At 31.3% G+C, this 18,423-nt stretch overlaps 2 protein-coding genes across 4 annotated transcripts; one reads left to right on the plus strand and one right to left on the minus strand.

Moving 5' to 3' along the window:
* Positions 1 to 1,206: 1,206 nt before the first annotated feature.
* On the minus strand, positions 1,207 to 3,724 carry LOC120090621 (U11/U12 small nuclear ribonucleoprotein 25 kDa protein-like). 2 transcript variants are annotated; one of them, XM_039048341.1, is made up of 5 exons: positions 3,322 to 3,724; positions 2,750 to 2,849; positions 2,478 to 2,577; positions 2,292 to 2,380; positions 1,207 to 1,764 (listed from the first exon to the last, which is right to left on the minus strand). In XM_039048341.1, exons 1-5 carry the CDS (start codon positions 3,527 to 3,529, stop codon positions 1,527 to 1,529), a joined length of 735 nt encoding a protein of 244 aa, XP_038904269.1. In that variant the 5' UTR covers positions 3,530 to 3,724; the 3' UTR covers positions 1,207 to 1,526. The 2 variants fall into 2 exon arrangements, with proteins under 2 accessions (XP_038904269.1, XP_038904272.1); XM_039048344.1 differs by having other exon boundaries at positions 1,593 to 1,753.
* Positions 3,725 to 12,687: 8,963 nt separating this feature from the next.
* On the plus strand, positions 12,688 to 16,996 carry LOC120068787 (DCN1-like protein 4). 2 transcript variants are annotated; one of them, XM_039020511.1, is made up of 10 exons: positions 12,688 to 12,926; positions 13,688 to 13,772; positions 14,051 to 14,125; positions 14,235 to 14,271; positions 14,780 to 14,863; positions 14,975 to 15,035; positions 15,149 to 15,255; positions 15,715 to 15,780; positions 16,430 to 16,592; positions 16,686 to 16,996. In XM_039020511.1, the coding sequence occupies exons 1-9, from the start codon at positions 12,845 to 12,847 to the stop codon at positions 16,523 to 16,525; spliced, it is 693 nt and encodes a 230-aa protein (XP_038876439.1). In that variant the 5' UTR covers positions 12,688 to 12,844; the 3' UTR covers positions 16,526 to 16,592; positions 16,686 to 16,996. The 2 variants fall into 2 exon arrangements, with proteins under 2 accessions (XP_038876439.1, XP_038876378.1); XM_039020450.1 differs by having other exon boundaries at positions 16,430 to 16,588.
* The last annotated feature ends 1,427 nt before the right edge of the window (positions 16,997 to 18,423 follow it).

Consider the following 18,423-nt stretch of genomic DNA (forward strand, 5'->3'; position numbering starts at 1 on the left):
ATATATGGGGAAAAAAAGAAAAGATAATTATCTAGTTTGTTTTAAAAATTGGTTGTGTTCAAACTCAAGAAAACTTCAAACAATTGAACATTATACCTATCAGTGAGAGCATTTCTAAACTTTTTTTTGTTTTATAAGATTGGGAATATCAATGCAAATTTAAAAGTTCATACTAACAGTAAGAATATTACCGAAACTTTTAAAATTTCAATGGTATTTTTGAAACAATTGAAGTTGGATGGATATTTTTAAAATAAAATACTAATAATTTCCATCTAAAAACAGTAATATTTTTAAAAATTCAAGGATATTTTTTTTACACAAAATACAAGATTTGGAGGCATTTTGCATATTGCAGCCTGTATAATAAAATGAAAGCATCTATCTACACAAGCATTATAATTCCCAAATTGTCCATGAAAATCCTCATTCATTTCTTCCGGAAAAGAGAGCTAAAGGGATAAATATATTGAGAGAGAGGGGGGGGGGGGGGGGGGGGGAGGGATATAGTATTAAAATTTTGAAGTGATTCTTCATTGAATGAATTTCAGTTTACAAAATATAGAGGAACTTCAAGCTTTAACAAGAATAACTTATTGTGTTGAACAAATTAAACCATCACATCAAGAAGGCTAACATATGTAAAATTCCGACCAAATTAATTTCATTTGCTAAACTATTAAGTCTAAGAAGAAATTACATGAAAAGAAACCAAAACATGACATCGTGAATTTGCCAACAAAGTCTTTCACTCAGTAGATTCAATTTGTAGTATGATAATGAAACATACATACTTCTGTCTTCTTCATTTTGAAGCCTCAGAACCAAATACACTTATTCTAAAAAAACTTATGGACTAAAATGGTAACTAGAATCTTAACATATTTAACCTTAGCACAACTCAACTGGATTACAATATAAATCATTAACACCGTTCCTAATCCCTAAACCCTATAGCTTCCACAAATGTTATTAAGAAAAATCTTTAAGACATTTTCGTTCTACAAAATCTTTGAAATATCAATCCAAGAAAACAAGTAGACAACATGAGATAATTCATCAAATTAGTTACTATAAAGCTTATTACATATTTAAATCACTGTTCACACTGTCTATTACTTTTAGAAGAAAAAAAAAAAAGACCAACTTCAATTGTTTTTTAAAACATAGTCCTCCATGAAAACAAACCAAATGCAAGAAAAAAAATATTCAAACAAATAGTAGGCAAAACAAGTATTTACTTAAAGTTTTTGTTCCAAACCAAGGAAATTTTTAAGTTCAGTGCTACCACAGAAGATGGAAAGAGAAGTGAAGTAAAAGAACTTTTTACAGAACTATCCAACAATAAATCGAGGCTGATATTTACATTCAGAGTCAATCTTCCCTCTATTTCCTTAGTCCCAGGCCTACTCGAATCTAACTACTTGTCATGTTCATAAATCAAATTGTAGAGTTTTAATCCCTGCACTTCCTAGCTAAGTTCATACCTTGCAGCTCGTGTTGTTCTTCCATGTCCATTTCCAGTGTCAAGTAATGCGAAAACCAGAGGAAGGCCTATTCCTGCCTTCTGATGCACTCTTACGAAAACCCCATATCCTGGAATATAATACCCGTCCTCTGAAGAAATTTGCTAGCTGAAATCCAGCTCTACCCATAGAAACAACCTCCTCTTGATTTGAACCGCCCCTGTGAACTTGATAATTCTCGAGATCATCTTGACCAGCTGGTTGATTCTCTTCAACAGATTTTGATTCTGGCGAGAGACTTTTATGGAAAGTATAAGTTTACTATCTTATAGAACAGTGCAAGAATATACCATCGACTGTTCATTGCAGAAAGAACATGTTGAGAAATTTTCCTTCATATTGAACTATGTTGTCCTGTTACTAAATAAATGTTAAGTCTAGACTAATCTAATAGTGAGAAATGCAACAGAGATGATAACTCCCCTTCTGACACTGTATAATAAAAACAATGGAAATTTCATTCTGGGATTTTTTTTTTTTTTTTTTTTTTTTTAATTTTTTTTTTGGAATAATCTAGAAAGTAATATATATGTTGACTCCCCTCTCCAAACCTAGGGGAGGCTCGCAAAATCATACAGTTTGCATAATTTGTAGACTGCCACTTGCTCAATGGGACTTCAAACAAGGCATCAAATTGAAGAATTGTGTTCAGAAAAGAGAATGGTATTTGCCCGTGCAATATTTATGCATGTTCTAGTGCAGCCATTAAAAAAACAACTTAGAAATCACCATATGCTACAGCAGCCATAAGAAATAACAACTTACGACAGCATTGTTTTGCAAGAAACACTTTGGTTCTTCCCATCTCTCTTCACCGGTAAACAATTGATAGACATATGCCTAAGAAACTGAAGCTGCATATGACAACAGGGAAAAACATTAAAAGCTAGAAAGCAGAGCCAGCATTTGATTCAATGAACAAGCAAGAGAGACATCACAAAATTCGCACACCTGATCACCATCTTTAATCCCAAAAACTCTAATGCATGTCTTGTCATCAATAAGCTTTTCGCCTTCATAACATAAGCAGAAATGTCCCCAGATAAGTGACCTAACAGCATATACATCCAGTAACAGTTAATGTGGTGGAAAATAGACAAATCAACACTCATGTAAAACCCAATAAAATTACAAAACTAAAGGAACAAAAACAAAATCATCAGCGATAAAATTAGTCATAAGTCTCATAACATGGTTAATAATACTAGTATACTACCAAGTACCATGTAATCTTGCAATGTTCACTCCCCCCGGGTGAATCAAAAACTTCCTCTATCGCTCGTTTAAGATCTGCGACTGTAGCATTGCGTGATACACGAATACCTGGAAAGCCAAACCATGTTTAATTTGTGGTTAAGACTGCAATTATATTCCTGCAATATAAAGAACAAGTAGGTTCAAATTAAATATTTGGTTATTTTCACACTACCACACATGATCTCCACATCTATAATTAAAGCAGGAGAAAAATGCCACAAAATAAAGAATCGCGACATGTAAACATATTGTTGTTGCATTTTCCTTAACCATAGTCGCCACAAGCCACAACACTTCAATTAACTACTCTTTTTAAAACGGCTTTTCCCGCTACAGTGTTCTCAAGAAAGCACTCCATTACATTCTCTAAAGCACTTGCCAGTTTCCATCCATCTTTAATCTTTCATCTTTCATCTTCCATTTTCCATCTCAACCACCAGCAAACCGACAGAAACTTCATTGAAGACAGATTCTCTTCTCACGTCTTACAAGAAGTAAAAGAAGAAAAAGAAAATGTAAAAAACGGGGAAGGAATCACCAAATACAGAACCGTCGAGCTTCAAGACGAAGAGATCGATGAGATCCTGTCGAGGAAGCAAACGATAAGGCCTCCGGCTGAGAGCGCGAAAATCAGCATCAATGTCGAGCGTAGGCGGCGGAGCCAAACACCGGTAATCAACGAAGCGGCTGAAACGCCATAAGTTACCGATCTTAGTCCTCTCTGAGTGAGTAGAAATGGTTGGCATTGTAGGAGTGTGAAGCAGAGGATTTAGGGTTTGGAATTTGGAATGGGAAAGAAGAGAGGGAACAAAAAAAAGGAGGAATTTAGGGGAAGTTTGTTTTGTTGGTTTGGTTCTTCTGACTACTGAGCTTTGAAATGGAGAGGAGAGGACCGTTACGAATTACATGGAAGGAGGTATATTTATCTATGGACTCGCGCTAAGAATTCTACTTTTCAAATCTGTTCATGGTAACCAAGGTTTAAAATATTCACGTGAAGCCAAACATCTACATCTTCATTTTACAAAATGTCCATAAAATGTAGATATAAATATATATAAAAAAAATAATAAATTAGTAACCTTTCATGATTTTTAAATAAGTTAACATGTATATTATTTATATTAGCATATTTTGTTACTTATTTTTATGGTTTGTGGATTTTTCTATGATATAATAGAAATATCGATTCATCCGTTATGTTAATGTTGAATTCATGAAAATGTAAAATCAGCGATGAAAATATTGACATGTTGACTAAAGTTTAATATTATGATTGTAACTTGTAATTTTAACCCTCTGAATTTTGAGCATGGTATCAACTCAAATCCTGAACCAATGGTTGTATCAATTCAAACTCTTAACTTTTGTGAGTGTATCAACTAACACTTTTTTTCATACTTAGTTTAAAAAATATTATGTGAAACATATAATTGTTTCAATTAGACTTTGAAATAGTTATAAGTGAATCAATTTAGACTCTTTATTAGAATTACATTTGAAAATCATGCATTAAATTTTTATATATGTGTACTTCTTCAAATATTGGATTGATCAAATGTATTATTGGAATTTATGCATGAACAATTTTCAAAGGAAATCTTAATTGTGAATTTGAATTGATTCACTCATTAAAGTTATGAATTTAATTGATAAAATTATAAGTCTCACACGATATTTATCCAAATGGAACATAAATCATGGCGTAGATTGATACACTTATTGTTGGGTTTTATGTCCTAAAACATGTGGTATGTAAACAATAGAACTTATCCTGAAAATTCAATAAAGGTGTTATTGAATAGATCTATTGCTTGATAGAAATAGAAATCCAATAAACTTGAAAGTCCTTTAACTATTGAATGAGTACTTGAATTTTATGTGGAGATATAAAGGTGGATTAGGTTCGAGTAAATAGTCAAAATGATCTACAGCATATGAATAAGGTTAGGTACCTTATTTTGGTAACACTATTGGATACAGTCTGCCCTGTAGTTGTTACAAGGAGTTGTAAAGTGCTACAAACAAAGTGATCCTAATTCGTTCATGTTTGACATAAAGAGTGGGGGTGTCGTTGTGCAAAAGGGTTTATACAAGATCGGACCACAAAATTAGTCACTCTTACTTTATAATGTTGTTTACTGTTTAAGACCGACTATTTCAAAGCGATGACCTAGGTAACTTTACCTTAATCCTGAGCTAACTATGAACTCTTGTTTATTCGGGATTACCCTTAGATTTGCATAGGTGAGGGTTAGCTTAACAACGCCGACTCAATAAGACTCTCATTTTCAGGGATAAGAGTGGATAGATAGCTGGGGACATAAGGTGCAATATGGAATTCACTCCTACCCCCTTTAGGGATAGCAGAGAGGTCGTTCGTGCTAATTTTAGGTCTTGAATAAGGGGTCTCACCCTCTCATTGGCCCGAGAGGGACTCAGTTTTATTGATTGGATCACAAAACAATTGTTCATTAGGGGATCAGTGGACTTAAGGAACAACAGGTAATTTCGGGGGTAAAACAGAGATTCGATCCAGCCGTTATTATGAACAACCTGTGAAGGGTTGACTTACTAATCATGGTTATATCAAGTGGACATAATATATTTACAGGGGAGTTCAACTATGGGCTTTAGTGGAGTGACTTATTAGTTAACGAATGAGGGTTAGATTGGTCTAATGAGTTTAGCCGATTAATCTCGGATCGTTGGAGCTCATGATCTGTAGGTCCACGAGGTCCCCCTACTAGCTCGAAAATGGATTAGCTGTAGTGTGATAAGTTAATTTGAAAGGTTCAAATTAGAATCAAATGGAATTGGAGAAAATATATTTAAATATGATTTAAATATATGAAGATGAATTTGCGTAAAAATTAATTTAATATTGGATATTAAATTAATTAAAATTATTTAAATTGTTTAAATAATTATTTATTAACTCTATTAGAAAATTAATTTGTAAAATTAATAAATTTTGATTTTAGAAATAAAATATGATATTAAAATCAAAATTAAATTTTGGAAATTTAAATTGGTTTTTCATCTTCATCTTCAAAAGTAGCTCACAATGAAACCCATTTCTTTAATCTTCATTAACTCGAGCTGCATCTCATGCAACAAATCTTTTTACATGATAGTCTGCAATATATTGAAGAGATTGGAGTGAAGTTGTGTTGATGCAACCGAATGAATTTTTCTAAAAAATTCGTATTGAAAAAGGTGTTCTTCAAATGGATTGTTGCAGTGAGCTTTCTCCAAATTCCCTTTGATTCCAGCTTATTTTGAGTCTCATAACTCAATCTAGAGAATAATAGGGAAGATCTTGTGGTGGTATGCACAAAGATTTGGAGGAATTAGCAGTTGGAAATCAAGATTTCAAAGGTTCTTCAAAGGTATGTTCTTGAAACCCATTAAACTAAGCATGTTTCTTTTCTGCCAAAATTAATGAATTAGAGTGCTTATTGATCCTGTTCGCTTCAGCTGCGTGCTGGTGCCTCTCCAACACTTATGATTTATATTGATACAATTATTAGTTCAAATGTTAAATTGTTACCATCTCCAAAGTTTAGTAGTGTAAATTGGTACTATTAACTATTTAAAAAATAATTTCATTTATTGGTTAATTGGTCAATTTATTCATGAAATGAGTTGGATTGATATTAGTTGCAAAATAATTCTATTAGATATAATAAGTACCTTGTGTGATAATTGAGAAATCATATGGCTCAAATCTTTAGTATTCTTCTGTTTATTGTCTATGTTTACTATTTAGGTCTAATATCGTCAACCATTGTTACTAAAAAATGAGAGAGAAACCTCATTGAGAATGAATCAATATTTTCTTTACATCTTTAAAAAAAATCATAAATGATAAAAAAAAAAATAATAAAATGACACTACTATAAATATAATGTGAAAAAAAAAAAGGTAAACTAAACACGTAAAATGTCTTTTTTTAACTAATTTAAATACTTTTAATTTTTTTAAAAAAATATCTATTGACATCGATGTTTTATCGATATTCCCATCTATACTTTCGTATAATTAAGACATTAACCTTTTTTAAAGCAGACATTTACATTTTATTGGCATTAACATCTTAAAAGAATATTTATTATTATTATTACTGTTAACCTTCATGTTACCTAAGTTTTAGATATTGTAAAACTTTCAAATTAATTTTTTTTTAAAATAAATTAAATTTTATAAATGAGAGGAAGATACATTTATATTAGTCTTAGCCAAGAACGTAAGCCATAAGAGGAAGTTGAATCAACAAATAAGGAAGCCAAGATTATACTAACATTTTAAATTAGAAAATCTTGACATGGTACAATGGATATATATATGTATAATATAATATAATATAATAATAAAAAAATATAACTAAATTAAAAATAACTAAAATTATAATGGTATGGAAATATGAATAGAAATAAAAAAATACAATTTTATGGAAATAGGAAATAAATAAGATTTTATTTTTATTCTCATGAATGTGCATCCTTTTAAGATCCACCATGATAGAAAAGTCGGCATCCGCAGCGGAAATAAGAATCAATTTTACTCTAATTGCCCAAATTAAATATGCAACCCAAAAGAATTAATTAGGGTTATTTTGAAATAATCCTTTGAAGCTCCCGAAACTCGTCTATCTCTGCTCGAACACGAACCGGACAACCACTAGAGCTGACCTACTATCTTCTGGACTCAGAACTGGGTTGTGGGACCCGATGGATGAAGAACTCGAGAGAGAGAAAAAGAGATGGAAATAGTATAGTGAAATGGGTTTGGTTTTTTTTTTTCCAGCTCGATTTTAAAAACTAATTTTGCAAATTTCCAAAAGTCTTTAATCCAAAAACACAAGCCCATAGAAAAGGGCCATGCGAAATTGCATAAAAAAAACTTCACAAAATCCCAACACCTAGAATCCACCATCTAATTGGGCTTAATGTCTACACTATAAGCCAACACCTATCTCACTATTTTTTTAATTGAATTATCCAACAAAAGTTTGGATTTTCCCTCTAACTTTAGTCAAAGGGCAAAATAGTCATTTAGTCAAAGTTTTTGACTTTTTATGATTTTTTCTGTGTTGATTAATTTTGACCTCCCAAGCATGAATCCGCATTCATTTTCTCAAAATTCAAATCACATTTGAATATAAGGTCGGTCAAAGTTTGACTTTTCAAAGTCAAAAGTCAACTCTTTGACTTTTTACGTCTTTGACCATTTCCATTATTTTCGAGCTTCTGAATATGAACGTATTCATATTCTTGATATTTAAATCACATTTAAATATTAAAGTTGTATCTCTAAACTAAAAAATCGACCACTATATCACATATACTTGTCAGTTTCTCTCTCTTCACATAGTTTGAACAATTCGAATTATTCTATCATACTGTTCTAAGTTTATTCCATATAAGCTAGTAGGGGAACCTAATGAACCTATAGATCATAGGCTCCAACGATCCGAGATTAGCTGTCTAAACTCTTTAGACAGAGCTAATCAACATTCGTTAACTAACGGGTCATTCCACTATAGTCCTGTAGTTGCACTCTCCTCACTATAGATATATTTGTGTCCATTTGATATAACCATGATTAGTAAGTTAATCCTTCACAGGTTGTTCGTAATCTCAGCTGGGTCATAAAAACCGTTTAACCCCCGAGACTACATCTTATTCCTTAAGTTCCACTGATCCTCTAATGAACAATTGATTTAAGGTCCAACCTATAAACCGAACCCCTCTCGGGTCAATTAGAGGGTGGGGCCCTTTGTTCAAGACCTGGATTCAGTAATAAAGGGAATAACCTATCTACTATCCCTATAACGGGTAGGAGTGAATTTCATCTTGCACCTATGTTCCCAGCTATCCACCTGGTCTTACCCCTGAAATGGGAGGCTTATTGGGCCAGCGATAATGAGTTGACCTCACCTATGTAGATCTAAGGATAATTCCGAGTGAACAGGAGTTCATAGTTAGCTCAGGATTAAGATTAAGTTACCTAGATCATCAATTAATGAAATAGTTAGTTTTATACATTAAACGACATTTAGAACGTAAAAGTGACTATTTCATGATTCAGTCTTATGTAAACTCTTTACTAGGATGTCTTCATATGAACGGTTTAGGATCACATCGTTTGTACTAACTACAAAATGGGCCGCATCCATAGTGTCCCCAGAATAAGGCGTCCAACCTTATTCATATACTATAAACCATTTTGGCTATATATATTTGAACTTGATCCACAGTTATGTCAATATATAAAGTTCAAACTTAAACTTAATAGCCTCGGAACCTTAGTTTGTTGGATTCATGAATATAGAATTTAAATTTACTAAAGATTTTCAATAATAGCTCTATTGAACAAGAATATGATATTACAAACTACGAGTAGGACATAAAATCCAACACACCAAATGTCATTATTTATAGGCAAAGTGACAAGTAGGACTTAGACTTACATGGACACTAAACATGAATTATTACAAGACAAATAGACAACATGAAAAATGACATTTGGCTTTTAGGACACTAAGCATTGACCATTTATTTTTATGATATTTATAATACTCCCCCATAGATGTCCATATATATATGAAATATGTCTCGTTAAAACCTTACTAGGAAAAACCTAATGAAAAAAAAAAACCTAAGTGAAGGAAAAAAGTACATATTTCATGTAATACATACTCCTAAAATAATACAATATATTTACTCTCCTCACGAAAACATCACTTACGATCTCTAAGTAGCCGCATTTTAATGTTATGCACCAATTTTTCAAAAGTTGCAGTTGGTAATGCCTTTATAAATAAGTCTGTTAGGTTATCATTCAAACAAATTTGTTGTACAGCGATGTCACCATTTTATTCAAGATCATGAGTGTAGAAAAGCTTCGGTGAAATATGTTTTGATCTATCTCCTTTAATATATCATCTGATTTGGGCTATGCAAGCTGTGTTGTCTTCATATAATATTGTTGAAAGATTTTAATTAGAAGACAAGCTACAGATGGGAAATATTTGGCTCATGGCCATAAGCTAATTGTAATGACGAATACTTATGATAAACTATTGGCCTAATGTGTACATGTGACGTTGCATGCAAAATAGCATGTCCCCATACAAATATATGAAGCTTAGTTCTTATAAGCAATGGTCTAGCACTTAATTGCAAACGTTTTATGAATGATTATGCTAAACCATTTTGTGTATGAACATGAGTTATAAGATGTTCGACACTTATCTCAATTGACATACAATAATTATCAAAAACGTGGGATGTAAATTCACCAGCATTATCAAGATAAACGATCTTAATTGTATAATCAGAAAATTATCCTCTTAACTTAATTATTTGAGCAAGTAATCTTGCAAATGCAATATTTTGACTTTGATTATAATCACACGTGTAACCATGATGAGTATATTAATACCATAAAATATTTAAATGGTCTACTTAGTGGGTTAATAGGTCTACATCTATCATCATGAATTCGTTATAAAAATGTAAGGGATTCAATTCCCAATTTAGATAGTGATGGTCTATTTATCAATTTTCATTGAGAGTAAGCATCACATGATAATGCATTATATTGAAGAATTTTTTGGCTCTTCAATGGGTGTCCATTTGAATTCTCAATAATTCTTCTCATCATTATACACCCCTGGATAACCTAATATGTCATGCCAAATTGTAAATATAATCTAGAAGATAAGGCATGCAACTCTTTCGATATACGTTTTTTATACGAGGCAATAAATATGATACAAATCTACTCCATATTATTCTTTCTATCAGTCTTAATATGATAATCATTGTAACGTATATCTTTAAAACTAAGTAGATTTCTCTTTGATTGACTAGATAACAATGCATTATCAATTGTAAATTTTGTTCCTTTAGGCAAAATAATACTTGCTCTTCCAAAACCTTCAATTAGATTTGCAGAACCTGATATCGTATTGACTCTTGCTTCCACCATTGTCAGTTTGGAGAAATATTTTTTACTTGTAAGTATTGTATATGTAGTTGCACTATCGGTCAGATATAGATCTTCTTTACTCATTTTTTAGTCACTCAATACATGAAAATTATCTAGGTTTCTTCATTAAAAGAAAATAATTACAATAAGAAAAAACACCACCTATAATATACAAAATTTAATATCAACCAAGGAAAAAAAATGAAAATAAAATAAACAGATAACATTAATACTAAATATTCTCAAAATCAAAAGAAACGCTTGTTACGCCATCAATTGTGCCAATTTTCTCTTAAGGAGATTTGAAAAAATGTGTCATATCCAAATCTATTATATTGGATGAGTAAAATATCTCATTATCTTGGTATGCAAAATTTGCTTCCACATTTTCCTCTTTTTCCTTCACGGAGGCTTGATAGAGATCAACTAAGTGTTTTGACGTACGACAGATATGTGACCACTGCCCAGTCATTCTACATCGGAAGCATTTATTTTCAACACTTTTTGAACTCTTATATTGTGGAGTTTTTCCTTTGTGATCATCATTTTGTGTGGTTCTTTTGAAATTTGAATGTCAAAAGGACCACCACGAAAGTAATAGTTATTTCTTCCTCTACGTTGGTCATGACCTCAACCTTGACCACGGTTATTAACATTCACAATATTTACTTCAAGGAATGGTGTTGGTCCAGTTGGTCAAGATTCATGATTTTTTCATTAATAACTTATTATTTTGTTCAGCCACGAGAAGACATGAAATTAGTTTAGAATACTGTTTAAAACCTTTCTTTCGATGTTGCTACTGCATGAGTATATTTGAAATGTAGAAAAATGTCCTCTAACATATTGGATTAAAATTTTGGAGTCTTAAATGCGTCCATTAACGACGAGCTTTAGGAAGAAAAATTATTTTCCAATGATCACATTTTTATGGCACCTAGGTGTATTTTGGCATCAAACACTAATGACAAATAATTATTACCATTAATACCAAATGTTACAAATTCTAATTTTATAATATTTTCATAGTAACAATATTACAAAATATTATATTTATATTAGAAGAGAGAAAAATCAACCTACCTTTAGAACCTACATTTAGCAAGGAAAATGATAAGAGCTTGTGCTGATAACGTTTATGAACTTAAGGAGCACAACAGAAACACGAATGTCAATAAAATATAACATTAAAATACAATAAATTAAATATGAAATAAATAAAAAAACAAAAGTAAATAAAATAAAAACATGGATTTCTCCACTTTCTCATTTTTTTTTTTGGATTTTGTCCAATGTGTATATTCCAAGACCCACAAAATACACTTTGAAACCTAGTTTTGGCACATATACATCTTTTAAAACCTGTTTTATATATGGTACACAGAAAAATTAATTTTCTCAAATGCAAGGGGTGTTTTTTTTAGAATATCGGAATAAAAGTGTTTATTTTCTTTCTTTTTTTTTTTTTTAAAAAAATGTGTTTCGTGAGATTTTCTACTTTTAACTTCTATGAGGACACATTTTTATCTTTGTCTTAACTTTGCTATTTTTTTGAAAAGTTTTATTGTATTGAAATATATATTTTTTAAAATAGAAATAATATTCAAGAAGAAATCTACATTAAAAATTAGAATGAAAAAACAGTCGGCGATCTCTCTAATTGAAACCAAATTAAATCAAAATTTTATTTTAATTTTTCTTAGAAAAAAAATCCCATAAAAGATTAAAAGTATCAATGATTTATTATTTTAGGAATATTTTCCTTTTTCTTTAGTTGAATTTATTATTTTTGGAATACTTGAAAGAGATAGAAATCAGGAAGGAAGATAAAATGTAGTGATCAAAATAAAAATAAAAAATTTTAAAGTTGTAATTGTAAACCTACATTATATATATAATTTGAGAAAATCAATGAAAAGGAAATTAGAAAGACGAAAGGCTAAAGTTCTGCTATTCTCCAATTTGCTGCGACAAAAAATCAATCTTCTTCTTTGCGTTCTCTTCTTATCTCCTCCATCGCAATCCAATTGCTCAAGAACAAGAAGAACAATAAGAAGAAGAAGATGCGGCGCTCTGCTACAAGAAAAACCGGTCAACCCAATTCAACTTCCGTTAATTCTTCCGCCGTCGATCTCTTTCGCTCCGGTATTTGATCTTTCTTTTTCTTTTTCTCCACAATTTGAATCCATCTACTTGTACTTCTCGCCATGGAAATCGATGATCGTGTTTTGTATATATCGTGGTTAATTCTTTGCTCTGTGGTCATGGACATGGTTTATCTTTGATTAATTACTCCCATGATGCCTTTTTCTGAGGAGATTTTTGTGTTTTCGATGTTATGTGCGCATCTTGTTATGTTGATGATTTAGTTAGTCTTTACATGGAGTGAGATTTTAGTAGGATGAATAACTCTAGTATTTAAGCTAAAATTGTGTTTACAGCTATGAAATTTGGGAATTTCAAGGTTATATTACAGATTGTTTTGTACATGTACTTGAGTACCTGTTAGAGCTAATCCAAGATGACGTGGAGTGAGTTAAAGGTTTCATTGGAAAGTGAGAGTTGTTGAGTTGGAAATTGAAAGCAGGAGAATCTGAACATCCAAACTACTTTTATTCATTGTTATGAGATTTTTTTTCCACATTTAATTGAGTAATGAACTTTGTTGGGTGGTCTACTGGCTGTTCTTAAGCAAAATTATGTGGTTGATGGCTTTCTCAGTTATATCGTTATAATTATCATGCCCATGTTGAAGTGTACTTTTTTTGTTCTTATGAGGTGATTTATTTGAAAGTATTTGATTTTTTTAGATTTCTTCTACCATTGGAAGTACTTTTTTTTAGATTTTTTAGCTGAAAAATAGAGGTTCTCAATTCTTATGAACTAAAGATTCTCAATTTATTCAGCCTCAAGTAGAGCAAGCTCAAAAGAGTTGGAACGAATTGATAGCCTATTTTACTCATATGCCAATGCCTCTTCTGGTTTGATCGAGTAAGTCAACTTTGGTCAATCAATTGAAATATCTCGTTTTTCAGCTTTGCTATTTAACTTTGCGTTGTACCATATACATGCATACATACATATATATATATATATATATTTAATTCAGTATTATACTGTTTGAATTCCTAGCAACGTTCAAATAACAAGCTTCCATCCATGTTCTTTTAATGATCAAGGAGGCTGTTCTCCTTATCTTTAAGGAGACTTCTGAATACTTGTATGAATAAGTTCTGTGTCGTATGTAGTACTGACTACTTCTTCAACAGTCCAGAAGGAATTGAAAGTCTTTGTTCAGACATGGAAGTGAATCACACTGATGTTAGGATCTTGATGCTTGCTTGGTAAGTTGTACTTGGAATCTATTAAAAGCTCTTTGTTTTTTTTGTTTTTTTGTTTTTTTTTTGGGTTTATGTGATCTCATTGCCTGGGAACTAATGTTGCACATACCAGGAAAATGAAATCTGAAAAGCAAGGATATTTTAACCTGGTAAGAATATTTACAATCTTCTGGGTCTTAGAATATTATAAATTATACATCATATCTTCTTTCTAGTATTGCTGACCTTTTATTTACCACAACATGCATCACATCATTTAATCCTATTTTCTAACCAGTATAGTAATCTATGAAGACTATATTTAATTTTATCCAAGAGATGAGTCTTTGTTAACTCCTTTGGAGCGGGGTTCTAGCACCCTTTCTTGGGTAGTTTCATACTATCAAGGAAATTGTTTCTTACCAGTACCAGCTTATAAGGAAAATCGAAATCCTGTCATTTATATTCTCAGCTTTAATTTAGAAAATTTGGTTGCCAAGATCTATGTGTTGTTTATACATTTTATGTTACTTTCTTGTCTATTTTTCTCGTAGTTTCTTCATGTTGATTTCCCATCTTATTATTTATTCTAATTGCATTGTGAAGACAAGATGAAGCATTTAGTCCCTCCTTAGTAAATTCATTTGATGGAACGTTAACCTGTTGCATATTTGATAGGAAGAATGGCGCACAGGCCTCAAATCCCTGAGGGCTGACACTGTTAGTAAATTAAAGAAGGCGCTACCAGATCTCGAGAAAGAGGTACAATACTTGTCTTGTTAGAGTTTCCAAACAATTTAGTAGATATCGTTAGTGCATTGCTTAATTTTGCGCATAAAATTTTTAATTACCGATTCCTCATATTTTGAGAAGGTAAGGAGGCCGTCAAACTTTGTGGACTTCTATTCTTATGCATTTCGGTATTGTTTAACAGGTAATCAAATAATGTTTATTGTACTTTTACTCTTGAAGTTTGCTTTATTTTCTTCTACCCTGTATTGTAATTGGATTTTTACATTCTCTTTATTCCGTTAATATTTTTCTCAGAGGAGAAGCAAAAGAGTATTGACATAGAGAGTATATGCGAGTTATTGGATCTTGTTTTAGGGTCTCAGTTTCATCCCCAAGTCGATGCTTTTGTTGAATACTTGAAGGTGAGTGCCGCCTCGTGTTTTTTCGTCTTCTAATTTGCCACATTTATCCACAGGCATGGTTTATTTGGCTCTGCAGTTAACTCCAGCCCTGTATTAAACTACTTCTAGGTGTTTAATAGTAGCACCAGCACTTAGACTAAGAGAGTTACATTCTTGAGTGCAGCCTCTCTCTAGCTTACTGAAGGGTGCACACTGCCCAGTGTTGATAATTGGACTTAACCATATTATTACTGGTAGTCATAGCTGTAGCCACCTAGTTAACCTGCTTTCTCATGAGAACCTTAGGAGTTAGGACAGGTTGGTGATTCTGTGAAAGATGTGTTCCAGAGTAACGAATTTTCTTGCGTAGGATTTTAATTTTTTGCATTATTGACCGATTAATCCCATATTTGCTGTCTTCCCCCTCATCATCAAGAAGGTAGAATGAAAATTTCTTATTTGCTCATATTATGTATGCAGATACAAAGTGACTATAAGGTTATTAACATGGATCAATGGATGGGCTTCTTTCGATTTTGCAATGAGGTACTTTCTTTCTCTCCCAATGCACATTAACATGACACGTTTCATTACATTTGCTTGCATCTATCTCACTACCGGTGGAATACAGTTAGAAAAATTGAGAGGAAAATAGTTTTGGAATATACCATGAACATGCTTTGAATTTTACAAGTCATTGCCAATTCAATGATCTTCTCATCCGTTGAATTGAATAAAACAAATATGATCTTATGATTGATAACTATGTGATTTTTTAAAATTAAGCTTATAAACGTTAATTTTATCAAAAGTTCTATATATTGTTACCCTTTTTCTACCAATGTTTTTCAAAATCCAAATTTAACTAGGCATCTTTTTTTAAGAAGGATGGAAACCATAATTGAAAATTTGGGAGGAAACGAGCTTAAATTTCAAGAACAGAAAAGTAAAATGAATAAATTTCAAGAACCTGTAGATATGGAAAATAAATAAATTTCTAATTGAAAAAAATCTAAGAAAAAAAAAAGATCCACCTTATACCATAACTCCCCTAGTATAGAAAATCAGTGAAGGGGAAGTGTGATATGATGCAACAATAACTTCTCTATCCACCTCAAATTAGTGTGTTTGTATCATCAGCATATGGCATTAATGTCCTCAATTCAGCTTGTGACACTTGATGATCATTACGCAGATAAGTTTTTCCGACCTGAGCAATTACGACTCGGAGCTTGCTTGGCCATTGATCCTCGACAATTTTGTTGAATGGTTGCAAGCAAAACAGAATTAAAAAAAAAACCTGATGTGTTCCATCATGCAATGTATTTTGATGATATACGCCACAGTTGTTGAAGCAAGTACCCTATGTTCTCTTACCGCTTCAGATTCAATATATATATATATTTCTTCGTCCTTTCTAACCAGCTTTATGAACATTTTTGTTTCTGCAGGCTCACCATCGATTACACGTTTGCATAGCAGCAGTATTTTCAACTATATCTTCTTTCCCCCCCCCCCTTTTTTTACTCTTTTTTAACTTCTCTTTGAAATCAGTGGTCATTCCCATTATGTTCAAATTATCATTTCAAACATTCATGGATTATTCTTCTGCTAATTTATTGAAGTTTCTTCCTGTATTTTTGTGGCCTCCATTCTTCATCATGTTACTTTAGCTATTCAATTGATATTGACTCACTATTTTGACAGACTTTTTATCCATGAAATGAAACAGCAGCTCAAGCTGAAATTTGCCCGACAGCAAGAATTTGGGAATACTTTTATTGGCTTTTTTGAATTCTTGTCCCCAGGAAAAAAAAAAAAAGGAACAAAAATGAGTTATTATTGAGAAATGAGAATTATTATTGAGAAATGAGAATGACTAAAGTTACAGAAGTTCAAATGCGTTTGTAACCTTCTATTGTTGTATGAAAAACAAAATTGATTTATTACTTTTTTAGTATAATTACCATAGGATGGGATTGAACTTCTAACCTCTACAGAGAAAGTTCATGCTAATTATTACGGAGTTAAGCTCACTTTGATAACAAAATTGATATGATAATGTTTTCTTAACCTTACAATAATTATCAAATCATAATATTATGTTCAGTAAATTATAATTCTCTAAGGTTTTACCTTTTGTGTTTATTTGGTTTTTGAGTTTTAACTTTATTACTTCGTTTTTTAATTTTTTATGAGCAAATTGCAAAAGAAATCCGTAAAGTTTTGTGGTAGTTGTAATTATACTCTCAAATTTTCAGTTGTAAAAATTGAGTCATCAAAACTTATATGTGTCAATAGTCGACTCTCCAATTTATATAAGTGTAGAAATTGTAACTATTGTATAAGTTTGAAGATTGATTTTTTATCATTTGAGGGTCTAAGTTCTACGATTAATATATGTTTGATGGTCCATTTTTAACAATTATATAAGTTTGAGGGTTCAATTTTTATAATTGAAAGTTTGAGAGTGTAATTGTAACTACTACGATATTTTAGGGGTGTTTTTGCAATTTGTCCTTTAAAATTTTTTTTGTTAAAGTATCATTTTGGTTGATGTATTTTGGGAGATACACTTTTATTGTACGTTAGGCTCCCAATAATTTCAAATGTAGTTGCTAGGTTATTGTTGTTTTTTTAAAAAAAGATGATTATTATATGTTAGCATTTTCAATCATCATGGGTTGGCCTAATGGTAGTGAGAACACAAAAAAAGATCAAATGACTATAAGTTCAATTCATGGTTGCCACCTATTTAGGGTTTAATATCCTATGAATTTTCTTGACATTCAAGTGTTGTAGGTTCAGGTGAGTTGTCTCGTGAGATAAATCAATAAATATATAAAAGAACCTAAAGCCTATTTGATAGAGAATCTAGATTTTGTTTTATGTTTTCATATTCACTAAAATCATAAATATGTGTTTATTAGACAACTCGAATTCTGTTTCTAAAAACTATTCTCGGATTCTATAATCCAAACAGTGCAAATTCTGAAAAATAAAACTTTTATGTTTTCATTGTAATCAGAATTTGAATTTTAAATTGTAAAATGCAGAATTATATTAAATAAAGATAGGAATATTTAGAAATACAATATGTCATATTATAAATTCAATTACTTTTTAAAAATATAATGTATATTATGTAATGTATTATAAATTATACAATATTATCAAATAATAATTATA

This window comes from Benincasa hispida, chromosome 1 (assembly GCF_009727055.1).
Source record: "Benincasa hispida cultivar B227 chromosome 1, ASM972705v1, whole genome shotgun sequence".
Taxonomy (NCBI): domain Eukaryota; kingdom Viridiplantae; phylum Streptophyta; class Magnoliopsida; order Cucurbitales; family Cucurbitaceae; genus Benincasa; species Benincasa hispida.

Excerpts from the sequence above, each read along its gene's own strand:
- LOC120090621 (XM_039048341.1), bottom strand. The coding sequence starts at position 3,529 with ATGCCAACCATTTCTACTCACTCAGAGAGGACTAAGATCGGTAACTTA. Across the intron at positions 2,850-3,321 it reads GCTCGACGGTTCTGTATTTG|GTATTCGTGTATCACGCAAT; the intron begins GTGATTCCTTCC and ends TTGGCTTTCCAG. Across the intron at positions 2,381-2,477 it reads GGATTAAAGATGGTGATCAG|CTTCAGTTTCTTAGGCATAT; the intron begins GTGTGCGAATTT and ends TGTCATATGCAG.
- LOC120068787 (XM_039020511.1), top strand. The coding sequence starts at position 12,845 with ATGCGGCGCTCTGCTACAAGAAAAACCGGTCAACCCAATTCAACTTCC. Across the intron at positions 12,927-13,687 it reads CGTCGATCTCTTTCGCTCCG|CCTCAAGTAGAGCAAGCTCA; the intron begins GTATTTGATCTT and ends CAATTTATTCAG. Across the intron at positions 15,256-15,714 it reads CTTTTGTTGAATACTTGAAG|ATACAAAGTGACTATAAGGT; the intron begins GTGAGTGCCGCC and ends TTATGTATGCAG.